This window comes from Dreissena polymorpha, chromosome 3, assembly GCF_020536995.1.
Source record: "Dreissena polymorpha isolate Duluth1 chromosome 3, UMN_Dpol_1.0, whole genome shotgun sequence".
NCBI lineage: Eukaryota > Metazoa > Mollusca > Bivalvia > Myida > Dreissenidae > Dreissena > Dreissena polymorpha.
The window spans coordinates 146,462,128-146,477,440 of record NC_068357.1 but is presented as its reverse complement, the minus strand read 5'-3'; the positions used below and the strand labels follow the sequence as shown (position 1 = coordinate 146,477,440).

Genomic DNA, 15,313 nt, shown 5'->3' with positions numbered 1-15,313 from the left:
ACCGCGCGACTTTGACAATCTATTATTATTTCAATAGTCGAAAAACAACAACAACAACAAGGTATTTATGATTTCTTCAACTCTTATTTGATTGCGTCTTTTCCCCAACAAAAACAAACGAATTGTACTTTATCCGTCATAATTTATGTTTATTCTTATGTCATGTTCCTGAATTTTGAAGTAAACATTATTTCAACAGTTATCTTATGTGTCGGACCTCTGATTCGGATGTTTTATTCGGACGAAATAGTCGTTAACATATGCTATTTTTCAGAATGCCATGTTGGTATTATGAAAAGAAAGAGATAAAGAATTCGCCTTCATATCGTGATGGCATTGATTCTACAACAGAAAACCGATACAGAAGAGAAGGGGCTAGATTTATAGTTGATGCTGGTACAAAATTAAAGTTGTATCCTTTGATGGGCTTTTAATGGGTGCTGGAGGTTTCGGTAAATGACAAGTTCGGTAAATTGATTTATATAGTAAATGCCGTGGATGGTTCGGTAAATTGGTTTTTATATAGGTGGTATACATACAACGAGGTGTTAATGACACCTATTATTGGCTTACAATAACATTAGGGGCATTTATTTGCAAACTGTGGATAAATTTTGAGTTGAGTAATTAATGCTATGCCTACGGTAAAGAATAAAGGGAAATGAATGAGCTACCTCCGAAAAACGAATTCTGTTAGGATATTGTAGGTAAATTTACGATTTAAATAACGCAATACTGTTTTTTTTTATAATTGGTGCTTTTATTTAAATAACATAATAGTAATAATAAATAATGATTTATGGCGGAATCAATGTAAGTTCTTCAATTAAGTTTAATGCTATTTAAAAAAGTTTCTTGTAAAAAATGATTTAATAAAAATGATTTCAGTTTAAATATAAAGCGCAATCGTATTTTAGACCACCGATAAACACTCAATTTCTCAATATATAAACATGGGGTAGTTTGCCAACATAATAAATATGAAACCAAAGCTCTTGCCACGTGGAGGCCACCTCTTGTAAGAGCCAAATGTTGAATTTTATATTACATGTTTTATTATTTCTTTCTGGTTGAGAAAAACACAAGAAAAAAAACAATATATCAAATCTAATACGTGTACGTAATTAATAAAAAGTAATATAATGATACGCGTTATGTTTTATAATTATGTTAAGTGTGTGTGCCATTGAACGTTGAGTTAAGCGAAGAGATACACATAATTGAAAACCGATAATAATGACATCTAACACAACGCCAGCAGAATGAATACACTGTGTAATAGCAAGCTGCTGTGATGATCACTATCTTATCAAATTAATACACAGCCACCTGGCTACTGTACTGGAACAATGGGTTTTACGGCCAAAATAACATTCTATCATTTTTAGCCTGAACAAATCCGTTGAATAAAAAAATAATAACTGATTGACCCTATAATTCGTTTTTTATTTACCATATATTATAAATAAGCAACAAGTAAAACATGGATACAATATATATATATATATATATATATATATATATATATGACATATTTGCATATTTCATGTCATTTAAAAAAAATGAGGGAGTAGTCACATATTAATAAGATCCATTTATGACACAGTACAATATTAATACGACACATTATTATCATTCAGATTTTCCGCATGCTGATTTCATTTCATTTCATTTCTTATAAAAATGAGATACATTTATGACACAGTACAATAAAATGTGATATATATATATATATATATATATAGGACACAGTACAATTTAATGGGACTAAACATGATTAAAGATGGAAAACGTTTGTTTATTTCACAGTTTGAAAGTTACTGGTCGTGTAAGTAAAAACTCGGCCACCAGTGTTAAAGCATGTTCACGATCTAAACATAAATATGTAGATTATTTTAACCTTATGTGCTGACCTGATTGAAGGAAAAAAGAAGCGAGAAATTTATTTATATAAGAAACTAACATATTTGAGCTTAGTATTTTAAACCACCGAAAATTTCTCATTATATAAACATGAGGTAGTTTGCCAACATAATGAATATGTTGCCCAGCTCTTGCCACGTGGAGGCCAACTCTTGTAAGAACCACATTATTATTTTATTATCTGATACGCTTTAATTAAGGTTTTTATCAACTAATTGTTTAAAAACATAAATAAAATACAAAACGATCATGACCTAAAGATAAACTTTTAATATATAATTTACCTCCCTTGATTAGAATATTAACAGGTTGCAAGCCTGGATAATTAATATTAACACTTTGCAAACATCTCTAAATTGAAAAAATCAACTCCGTACATTTAAACAGATAATTTAATTAGTGCCAAACAACTCAATTAATGTACTCGCTTATCAACAAAAGGTGCGATAATCCCTATTTATACCAATTTACCGAAACCTCCACGGCATTTACTATATAAATCAATTTACCGAACTTGTCATTTACCGAAACCTCCATAACCCCTTTTAATTATCCCCGTGATAACACAAGATTAGTTTACCTCCTAACCTAATTTTTATGGAAAACCATACCCTGAATGATGCAAAATGCAGCTAATTTGACTTATACATATATCTGTTTTAAATGCTGTTTGGAAAGTGTATTTCCATATTTTGTATAAAAAAAATTGTTATGTGCTTGAATATTTTTTTAACAATTAGACTTAGAGGGAATAGCTATTTTGTATAGTTGAAAGTAAACATACACAACAAGCTACATGTATATACATTGGCCTTTTATGACTATTATAACAGCATCTTCCAGTAGTAGCATAATGAAGATCTGAGTACTAAATATGATGCTATTTCTCTCTAACCTTTCACTCAAAGTTAAGACTTATTTGAATGTGTCTTGTTTAAGTTTTATTTTATTGTGCCTTGAAAAGTAAAAAATATGTTGCTCTGGTTGGCACACAACTAATGGGTTGTTGAACAGTAATCCTTCATTACTATATAAGTAATTATATATACAAATTAAAATGACTGTTACACATTACTGACCACTTAGTGTACAATCAACATTATAACATGATGTAATGTAATTACTCCTTTGCAGTCTTTGCTAATGTCGAAAAATATGAGAGTTGGAACAGAAATTTAAAGTAGCTGAACTTAATTGGTCATTTGGTTTATTAAATAAAACATTGGTCAATAATTTGAGTCAATTATGGAAACCGATGTATACTTCCTCATGATACCACTTATTACCAGAATATTTATTGTTAATAATGAGAATATCAGTGATTACCTATTTGTTTTTGCTTGATGTAAAACAGCATAGTGAGTTGGCCCACTCTGCCTTTAATTATAATGCCCAGAATGATCATTATACAGAAATGATAATAAATTCAATAAACAGAACAACACTATGTTTTAGCAATGTTTTGCTTTATAACCTTAACTCGATGTCAGACGATATGATACTTGTGCAACAGGGGTGGTGTACTTCCATAGATTTTATATGTTTCATTCCTTCAAAGACTTTCCGAGATACGTAAGTTGATACAATAGTTTAACTTTTTTTTTTTTATTGTAAATGGTTTTAAGAGGTATTTATACCTATTTTTTGTTGTTATGGTTTAACATTTAACTTTAAACCGTTATAAATGCTTTAGCAGTATTATCATTAACAGTTTTGAAATTTATATCCTTAAATTATATCATATGTTATTTATGGAAAAACTTAACAAAAGCTACTTTGAGTAACCTAGTATTTTATTGTTTGGAACACTATTAAATATATGTGGTACAAACTTTATTTGAACACTTGATTGAAATATAATTATGGAAACAATCACAATCTATATATATGTTAGTATTAATACTAAACAACTCTGTAAAACCTATTTTGCTTATTTAATAAATGTCTGTTGCTTGAAGCAAGAATGCATCATATGTTTTTACAGGTTACAGCTTCATGCTGTCTGTTCCTAGCAGGAAAGGTAGAAGAGACACCAAAAAAGTGCAAAGACATTATTAAAATATCACAAACAATTCTAAACCCCAAACAGTTTGCTCAGTTTGGAAGCGATCCAAGGGTATGTTCTTGTAAAATAAAAAATGCATGCTATTAATTTAGCAGTTAGCATGAGCTTCATACAGTTTTCAGGGTCGGAGAGCTTATTCCACATGTCTCAATTTAGTTGCCAATTTAATCTCATTAAGTATTTTGCACTCATATAAACAAGTTTCTATTGGCTTCACAATATAACATTCATGTACACCTCTGACCAATAAAAAGGTAATAATCAATAATAAAAAAAATAATGGACATTCACATGTTTTCTGTTTTCATGCTTGATTGTGATTTTGATTATAATATAGTGGACGCTTTTTGTGCAGCTTTTCAAACAATTAAAATTATTTGAATATAGTTATTCAGAAAAAGAAAATTCTGGAAACCTGGAAAAATCTGAGCATTTAAACTAATTAAATTATCTCAGAGATCTCCTGATATTTTTTTAGGAAGAGGTTATGACACTAGAGAGGATTCTCCTGCAGACAATCAAGTTTGACCTTCAGACTGAGCATCCCTATGCATACCTCCTCAAGTATGCCAAAATGATCAAAGGTATGTTAGAGAATAGACAATAGCGTTACATTTTTATGTTTAATTTACAGTTAACAATTTAAAGTCTTATATGCAATATTAAAATGTCTTGTAAAAAAATGTTTTATAGCAAGACATGATGAAAGATGTGAGTATGGAAATTTAAACTTTTTTCGTTTTTTCACTGGAGGGGTCTTCAGGTTTTCAGTCTGCCCGTCTGGAAAACTTTGATTAAATTTGAATTTCACTTATATGAGAGTTATACACAACCTCCTATTTTTCACTGGAGGTCAAAGGTTAGGGTTATTCTTTCTATCAATTGACAAATACTTAGAATTGTATTGATTTGAAAACTTCCGTCTAGCAAGATTAACATATTGGGCTTAAATATGAACGTCGCCTGTATAACCATCCTTCTCTCTGTTTTTCTGTCCATCAGTGGGCGAAAACTTGATATTGTTTTTATTATTATTGCCTCACTTAACCCTTTCCCCCATAAGAACCAAAGTGAAAATTGCTTTTGCAAACAGCATTAAACAAGATCAGCCTGCAAGTAACTCGTAGTCTGTTAAGGTTTTTATGCTGCTCATCAGTATAAAACTAAAGGTTGGAAATGAAGCCTTAAAGCTTGAATTTAGTAAGAAAGGTATTTAGTAACATTTTACTTTCTAAGGGGCTACAAATGCGTATACATACGTATCTCAGTGTTAAAGTGTTAATAACTATAATTACCAGCTGCATATACATGTAAGTGATATATTATTGTTGTACAGTTTTTCCACTTGCTAGCAGTCTTGTATAACATATAAAAATCTGATAATATTTTACAATCACACTTTTGTGTTTTAAACTTGCAAATAATATTTTTGGTCAAACACAAATTTTAGTGGATTTCAATAGGTCAGCTTAACCATGAAATCAAATGTTTTATCAAGGAACATTTCATACATGTACAAAGTCTTTTAGCAGACAAAAAAATCCTTCAATGAAAGATCCAGTTAATATAACTGGTTTATGAATCCAAGAAATTGCATGTATATGAAATAAAACAAAGCCACAGTATTGTGTATCATTCTATCACTGATGTTGTATCTGCAGCTGAAAAGGAGAAGGTCCAAAAGCTGGTCCAGATGGCCTGGACCTTCATCAATGACAGGTAGGCTGTACTGAAATATCTATATGAGCCTTGCTCTGGGAATCTGGACTGAATACATTTGCGTCAAATGTTGTCCTAGATAAGCATGTGCAGTCTACACAGGCTAATGAGGGACAACATTTTCCGCCTACACTGGATTCGGTTAAGAAGTGACCTTCTTTAAACGAAAATTTAATTTCAAGTGGAATGTGTCATCCTTAATTAGCCTGTGCAGACTGCCCAGGCTAGTCTGGTATGACACTTTGCACTTATGCATGAAGCCCACTTTTCTCAAAACAAGGCTCATATAGGGAAATAGCAGCATTCTGTGTGCTGCTCCTCAACCCAATGAAATGCCTAGCCTTTAAACCCTTCATTATTAGTGTTAGGATACGAAATGACTTTGATTCAGCATTTTGTTAGAAAATGTCATAAGCTTGTTTTGGCTTTCCACTCTGCCCCTTTTTAGCAGCATCCTGTTTCTTGTGCAATCTTAGGTCTTTGCATAATGAATGGTGCAGACTGCAAAATGTTGTAGGGTTGAAGATACAGATGAGTTCACCTATTCATGCTGTCCCTTTTGACTTTAGACATTTTCATCAAACAGCACAAAAATCTATCATCCATCACATGCTGAACATTGTTTTTTATGTGATTTAACCATTAAAAATATTTTTATCTTGAATATGTTTAATATAGCATTTTGAGTATTTTCATTGGCTACTTTTTGTTTGACTGATAAATTGAATTACGTTATTTCAATGAAATGACATTGGGAGGTCTAGTCAAGTTACACGATGTAAACATCTTTCCTGCTTTATCACTACTATTACCTGATATTAATTTTCTATGCATATTATTTGATATAATATAGATCTGACACTAGTTGTAATTTAATACTATCATTTATTTATGTCGTCCAGGAAATTTGTAAGGAAGCTGGCCAGAATAATTTCATTCAAATATTTTTTGCATTTTTCAGCCTGTGTACGACACTGTGTCTGCAGTGGGAACCAGAGATCATCGCGACCTCTCTGATGTACCTCGGTACCCGGCTCAACAAGTTTGAGATCACAGACTGGGAGGGGAAGACAGCAGGGCTCAAGCAGCGCTGGTGGGAATCCCTCGTAACAGATCTCTCTGTCGACCTGATGGAAGGTGAGGACAGTTGTTTGTATGAATGGTTATGTTCAGTATGATACTAGATGTTTTTCTTCCAATGATTGAAAATATTTCAATGAAATATTAAATGGAAAGCTTCTTACATAGAAGATTAATTATTTTTTCTTTTGATTATTAGTTATGGAACTATACAGAACATTATTCAAAACATGTTTAAGAAAAGTGTTTATTATCCCCGCCAAAAAAAAATTCGGAAGGGATATAGTAATTGGTCCTGTCCGTCCGGCCGAAACTTTGTCTGGAGCATAACTCCAAATCTATTCAATGGATTTACTTTAAACTTAGAATATAAACAGATGGCAACTAGGAAAAGTGCAGTGACCAAGAACCATAACTCTATCTACCTTAGTTTTTGAATTATCTCCCCTTTTATATAACTTTAAAGTCAATTTTTGTCCGGAGCATAACTCTAAATATACTAAAAGAGATTTACTTGAAACTTAAAATATAAACAGATGGCAACTAGGAGAAGAGCAGTGACCAAGAACCACAACTCTATCTACCTTAGTTTTTTAATTATCTCCCCTTTTATATAATTTTAAAGTAAATTTTTGTCCGGAGCATAACTCTAAATCTACTGAAGGGATTTACTTGAAACTTGAAATATAAACAGATGGCAAGTAGGAAAAGTGCAGTGACTAAGAACCATAACTCTGTCTACCTTAGTTTTTGAATTATCTCCTCTTTTATATAACTTTAAAGTAAATTTTTGTCCGGAGCATAACTCTAAATCTACTAAAGGGATTTACTTGAAACTTTAAATATAAACAGATGGCAACTAGGAGAAGTGCAGTGACCAAGAACCAAAACTCTATCTACCTTAGTTTTTGAATTATCTCCCCTTTTATATAATTTTAAAGTAAATTTTTGTCCGGAGCATAATGAATTATCTTCCTTTATTTGTTTTTATGCTCCCGGTAGGGTGGCATATAGCAGTTGAACTGTCTGTCAGTCAGTCCGTCCGTCCGAAAACTTTAATGGTCATACCTTTTTTCAATATTGAAGATAGCAACTTGATATTTGGCATGCATGTGTATCTCATGAAGCTGCACATTTTGAGTGGTGGAAGTTCAAGGTCAAGGTCATCCTTCAAGGTCAAAGGTCAAAAATAAATAAAAAATCTGTCTCTCCGTCCGAAAAAAACTTTAACATTGTCCATAACTTTTTCAATATTGAAGAAAGCAACTTGATATTTGGCATGCATGTGTATCTCATGAAGCTGCACATTTTGAGTGGTGGAAGTTCAAGGTCAAGAGCATCCTTCAAGGTCAAAGATCAAAACAAAAAAAACAATTTATTTTTTCAAAGCGGCGTTCTCATGAAGCTGCACATTTTGAGTGGTGGAAGTTCAAGGTCAAGGTCATCCTTCAAGGTCAAAGGTCAAAAAAATAATAATTTCAATGCGACGCAATAGGAGGCATTGTGTTTCTGACGAACACATCTCTTGTTACAAATATTATTCTACTCTCTAAAACAAATGTTGTCATACAAGCAAACACATTTCGGCGGTGATTCGGACAAGCTCTTGTTTAAGCTTGAATTCTTAAACTCTTAACAGTTATTGATATAAATGCTTATTTTTAAGTCAATTTAGCATACTACTAACTAGTTTTAATATCAATTAAAAAATAAAATGGAATAATTTGTTCCTTGGAAAAAGAGAGCTTTAAGTGTTGTCCCAGGTTAAACTGAGCAGGCCGCATGTTTTGCAAAAGACTTCTTTTTTTACTAAAAATACAATAAATGGGGAGATTGTCATCCCTGATAAGCCTACACGAATTGTACAGGCTAAATTGGGACAAAATTTTACTCACAAGAATAAAGCCTCTTTTTTCAAAGCGAACATCAATTAATGCATGATGTCTTCTATTCCAGATGTCTGCCACCAAGTGCTGGACCTATACTCGCCATCCAATCAGAGGTCAGCTGACCCTGGCGACTCCCCACCCCCTCCCCCACCCAATCAGAACGCCTCTCGCACACCAAACTCCCAGTCTGGGGAAAGGAAGAGGTCCCTGCAGGTACTGACTAGCTTGAAGTTTCAAACATTTGTTTAATTATAGAATATGTAAGGTTGTAAATCAAAAGATGATGGAAGTAAAATAAATTTTTACCTGTTTATAGTTTTTAGCTAGGCTGTTTTCGGAGAAAACCCGAGGTGTTGTTATAGCCAGCTCGCCATCTGCTGTCCGCGTCGTGCTAAAACCTTAACATTTTGTTAAGGTTTTGAACATTGGCTCTAAAATCAAAGTTCTTCTATCTACAACTTTGAAACTTCACATGTAGCTGCATCTTGATGAGTTCTACACACCACACTCATTTTTGGGTCTCTAGGTCAAAGGTCAAGGTCACTGTGACCTCTAAAAAAAAAAAAAAAAAAAATTCTGACAAGCTTTCGCAGCAGAGCGTGGCACCACCTGTTATGCGATGCTCTTGTTTGCTCACCTGAGCACAACGTGCTCATGGTGAGTTTTTGTGATCGCCTTTTGTCCGTTGTGCGTTTTTGTTAACTCTCTAGAGGCCACATTTATTGTCCAATCTTCATGAAATTTGGTCAGAAAATTGGTCTCAATGATATCTTGGATGAGTTCAAAAATGGTAACCTTTGCTTGAAAAACATGGCTGCCAAGGGGTGGGACATTTTTCCTTATATGGCTATATGGCTTTGGTAAAATCTTGCTAACACTCTCGAGGCCACATTTATTGTCCGTTCTTCATGAAACTTGGTCAGAAGATTCATCCCAATGATATCTTGGATGAGTTTGAAAATAATGCCGGTTGGTTGAAAAACATTGTCACCAGGGGGCGGGGCATTTTTTCTTATATGGCTTTAGTAAAACCTTGTTAACACTCTAAGAGGTCAAATTTATTTTCCGATCATCATGAAAGTTGGTCAGAAGATTTGTCCCAATGATATCTTGGATGGGTTCGAAAATGGTTTTGATTGCTTTAAAAACATGGCCACCAGGGGCAGGGCATTTTTCCTTATATGGCTATATATGGCTAAAGTAAAACCTTGTTAACACTCTAGAGGCCATATTTATTGTCTAATCTTCATTGGTCAGAAGATTGGTCTCAGTGATATCTTGGATGAGTTCGAAAATAATTATGTTTGCTTGAAAAACATGGCTTCCAAGGGCGGGCATTTTTCCTTATATGGCTATAGTAAAATCTTGTTAACACTCTAGAGGCCACATTTATTTTCCGATCTTCATGAAACTTGGTCAGAAGATTTGTCCCAATAATATCTTGTTATCTCAGGTCAGCGACTTTGGGCCTTTCAGGCCCTCTTTTTTCAAGTTCTCACTAGTGTTTTTATACTATAAAATATCATGTTGTCCATATGGGGATAATTTACATAAAATCAAATTGTTTTTTGACTGACTGAATGAAGCTTTTCCTTAATCAAATATGTTTTCAAGTGATTTAACGTTACCTTTCTACAACAAATACCACAAATACCATTTATCTTGTTTACAATTTTACTAATCGCAGCACACTTTAACCTCAATTTCCAGTCCACACCATCTGACCCAGTCACACCAGGGAACCAGTCTGTGAAGTCACTGAAGCATGAATCTGGCAAAAAACTAACTCCACAGAAGAGTGATAAGGGGAGAGAATCTACTAGAGGAATCACTCAGCCTCAGCAGTCAGATACCAGCGGAAAGGTAGTCTGCTAGTTTTATGTCAGATTTTCATTTAAGTTGCGGCATGAGATGTATTTATATTTTATCTGTCAGGATTTTTTACTTTAACATAATGTACATAAGTGAGAATCATGTATGGTATGAAAACTCACTGTAATGGGAAATAATTGCAAAACATTTTGATTAGTTGGAGGTAGAAAGTTGCTGTTTTTTATTCATATTAATTTGTCGTATATAATATCGAAAATAACTTAAATAAACTACATTTGATTTTGAAAATTATAAAAAATACATGAGTTGAGTTCCGACTGTGAATTACAAATATTTTACCCATTATTCAGTGTAAATTGATTTTTTGTACTCACAAACATGTATTTCTGCATGTTTCAGGCTGGTGGGTTAGGCCCAGACATGTACGGTAGCAACCCTTCCAACCCCCAGGCAGCCCCACCCACTAGCTACCCTCCCTCCCAGGGCAGCACAGACTACACCCAGTACAATCCTTACGTGGCCTCCACCCAGTTCCAGGCCTCCTTCATGTCAGGCGAGGGAGCCCAGAGCATACAGAACATCATGGGTGGCACCCAGACAGCCACATACGCCCAGGCGGTGTCCCAGAGCTATCCCACGGGCTACACCCAACCCCCGCCCCCTGTAGCACCTGGAGGTCCCCCGCCCTTAGCAGCCCAACAGTATGGGAACACCCAGTACCCGCCTGGATACAACCCAACTCAGTACCCTGCCAGCGCCATCGCCCCTGGGCCAGTCTCTAATTCAAACAGACAAGGACAAGGTTTCCAACAACAACAACAACAGTTGCAGCAGGCCAGTGCACAGCCTCAGCAGTTTCAAGGCACGACTTACTCCCAGTTTCCTGGTGGTTATCAGAACTATCAGCAGCCTACACCCAGCCCAGGGGGTCAGCAGCAGCAGTTTGGAGCCCAGGGGCAGTATAGCGCAGCACAGCAAGGGGCCAATGCTGCCCCACGCCACAGGTCCAACCAGAGGGGCCCGCAGCCTCGACCTTCCTCTGCCCTTGCAACTGTCAGAATCACTGGAAGGTGAAATACTGGGACTGGTTTTGGGTGAAATGTCAGTTCTTATAATCATGTTTCTGTGAAAATTGTTGACTGAATCCTGTGTTTGAAGAATGGGTCAATATCAGGTTATTTGGATAACTCGTAAATCTTATTGGTTTTTAAGAAAAGTGAATAATTGTGTGCATGTATTCTGTATACACTGTAACACAAATTTTATATAAAAAATGTGTTCATAAAAAAAACTGATAAAGGCGTTTTTTGGTTTTCTTCAGAAGATTGGGTATGTATGTGTCTTACACATTGCCAATGTTTGAGAACTGGTAAAGTAAATGGCATAAATATGAACGAAAGACTGTCTTGGATTTGTTTTACCATACTGACAACCTGACCTGCATAATAGAAAAATGCCTTAAATGTGTTTTCCTGAAAGGCATTGTGATTGTCATTTAATAGATTATCTTTTAAAATTTCTGAATAAATAAATACAAAGCAAGCATGTTTTTTTAGAAATAGACCAAGGTTAAGGTCTACACATATATACTTGCCTTTAAGCCCAGATACTTATTAATGTGAGATTTATTAAATATTCATGATGCTGATTGAAGCAATACCATTGATTGGATTCAATGTTGTTTTCTTAAAATAAATTTTGTTTTTGTCGACCACATCAAAAAAAGGTGACACATAAGCAGTGCAAACCATGGTAATACATTTGTATGCCCCCTCTTTCAGATCATATAGATTCGCTCTTGGCTGTCCTTTGTATTTTAATGTTCATGTAACTTATATGTATTGCTGCTACAGAGATTTAACAACAAAATATTTAACTTGACAGTTTGAGGCCAGAACCACTTCATTAGCGTTGTTTGAAAGCAAAATACCCATTTACAAAAGACATAAGAAAAACATTGCCAGATTGGTTATTGCATGCCACACATTATCACTTAAAAATCTTTGCGAGATCTTAAAATGAAATAACAAAAAAACACCAACAATATGTTTTCCTGAAGCTAAAAACTTCATTGAAAGCAACTGTTTTTACATGACAAAACATGCAGGCAGTGCAATTAAGTTTTCAACATATTAACCAGCATGTTAACTTATGCAACACGGTAATTTCAAATGTTGTTTTCCTTATATGTGGTTATGGCCCTTTTAGTTTTAGAGCAAAACAATTTCATACACATGCACCTACTAAATCATTGTGACTGGAAAAAAATAGCTTTTAAATTTGTGTCGATTGTAAATCAGATAGTAATGTGATGAAAAATGACAAACGAACCCAAATGTGCATGTGCACATCCGGGTATTTTGGTTATTTTTTATCACCGCCAAAGTCTGAAGGATATCGTTTTGTCGGGAGGCATATAGGTTTGGCGTTGTCTGTCAGCCTGTCACAAATTTGTTAGGGCTATATCACATAAACTATATAAGATGTCAACATGAAACTTCATAGATCATAGATGTATAGATATATATGGATATAGAAGGATATGGCAGGGTAATCAATTCAACAAATTTGCATGTTTACATAGGTGGTGCATTTAGACCTAAGAGAAAAGTAAGGTCATCGGTGTAACACAGATTAATTCATAGTTTTTTGGTTTGAACACAGAACATGTAATAGGTACTTTAATTCTAATATGTATCTGAAAATCATCATGTTTCATCTGCATTGTATTTAAATGCTAAACAGCATGGTACATTGTGATAACTAATGCCAATTGTAATCAACTGGTGATCCCTTCAATGAAATACACAATTATAAAAAGCCCCGTTTTAGAAAAACAGAGCTTGATGCATTTGCGTATTGTCCCTGATTATACTTTGGACTGCTGATCTGGTACGACTCTTCACTCACATGGAGAATAGGCTTGCCTGAAGCTCTACTGGCAACACAAGAACCATTTTTGCATTACGCTCCTATTATATTAGACTAGATCTCTAGCAAGTTAAATCACATTACAAGTAATAGCTGAGGTGAAATATAATCAGTTATGTCTTATAGCATACCACAAGATGTCTTAAACGTATGCTCAGATCAAGATAGAGGTATACAAAAATGAAAGCAGGCAATCACTCTAAAAACAAGAGGTCCAAAGCAACAGTTTGTGTCAACTGCACTGTTCCTCAATAACATCTACCTATGCCGCTTTATGTTTATAGCATTACTGTGCATGGTTAAGGACAACTGAAAGGGGCTAGCGTTATGCTCTGGACAAGTGAAAGGGGCTTTGGTTGACAAAAGTAACAACTATTTGTTGACAAGTCAAGTGAGATGATATTTGTAATTTTCATGTTTAGCCCCTGTACTTGTCACTTCATGACCTATGTGTTTCTCATTAAAACTAGAGCTTTGTCACAAACGTGACGAATACCCCACATGCCGCATTGACACATAATATTTTGAATGTTGTCTTCACAAAAAACAGCAGACCGCATACTCAATTTTTGAAACGCACTAAGTGACCCCTTGACATAGTTTTTGACCCAGAAAGGCCCATGTTCTAACTTGGCCTTAAGATCATCTCAATAAAACTTCTGGCCAAGTTTGGTGAAGATCGGATGTAAACTACTTGAATTAGAGAGCGGACACCATGCTGAATGTTAAACAAGAAATATGTTTGTCAGAAACACTATGTCCCTTCTGCGCCGCTTTGATTTTTTTTTTTACCTTTGACCTTGAAGGATGACCTTGACCTTTCACCACTCAAAATGTGCAGCTCCATGAGATACACATGCATGCCAAATATGAAGTTGCTATCTTCAATATTGCTAAAGTAATGGCAAAATGTTAAAAGATTTTCTTTTTTTCTCAAATTCAAGGGGAGATAATACAGGACTTATAACTCTGATATTGCTTATTTTCAATAGGGTTTGACTCATCATTCAGATAAAGACACTGTGCAAGTTGGAAAGTGATTGGATGAAAAATGTGGACTTTATTGCGTAAACAAGCCTTATTTCACAAATTTCTCAAATTCAAGCGGAGATAATTCTGGACTTTTTACTCTGATGTTACCCATTTTCAATAGGGTTCGAGTCCTCATTAATATAAAGACACTGAACAAGTTTGAAAAGAATCGGATGAAAACTGTGGACTTAATCGCGTAAAAGAGAAAAAGTCTAATGCATGCACGCACGGACGACCGACGGAAACCACGCCATGACATAAGCTCTTCAGGCCTTCAGCCAGTAGAGCTAAAAACTAAAATTGATGAAAAAAAATGTGATTGTCAGAAACACTATGTGCCCTTCTGCACCGCTTTGATTTTTTTTTTACCTTTGACCTTGAAGGATGACCTTGACCTTTCACCAATCAAAATGTGTGGCTCCATGAGATACACATGCATGCCAAATATCAAGTCTGTATCTTCAATATTGCCAAAGTATTCATAAAATGAGCGATTTGGCCACATATACTTGACCTCTGACCTTGAAGGTAACCTTGACCTTTCACCACTCAAAATGTGCGGCTCCATGAGATACACATGCATGCAAAATATCAAGTTGGTATCTTCAATATTGCCAAAGTATTCATAAAATGAGCGATTTTGGCGCCATATACTTGACCTCTGACCTTGAAGGGTGACCTTGACCTTTCACCACTCAAAATGTGCAGCTCCATGAGATACACATGCATGCCAAATATCAAGTTGGTATCTTCAATATTGCCAAAGTATTCATAAAATGAGCGGTTTTGGCCACATATATTTGACCTCTGACCTTTAAGGATGACCTTGACCTTTCACCAT

At 34.8% G+C, this 15,313-nt stretch overlaps 1 protein-coding gene across 1 annotated transcript; it reads left to right on the top strand.

Moving 5' to 3' along the window:
- The first annotated feature begins 37 nt into the window (after nt 1-37).
- LOC127871833 (cyclin-K-like) lies at nt 38-12,051 on the top strand. The gene is made up of 10 exons (XM_052415067.1): nt 38-61; nt 275-412; nt 3,414-3,495; nt 3,908-4,039; nt 4,467-4,572; nt 5,650-5,707; nt 6,669-6,844; nt 8,744-8,889; nt 10,387-10,539; nt 10,909-12,051. Exons 2-10 carry the CDS (start codon nt 276-278, stop codon nt 11,581-11,583), a joined length of 1,665 nt encoding a protein of 554 aa, XP_052271027.1. The 5' UTR covers nt 38-61; nt 275; the 3' UTR covers nt 11,584-12,051.
- Nucleotides 12,052-15,313: the final 3,262 nt, after the last annotated feature.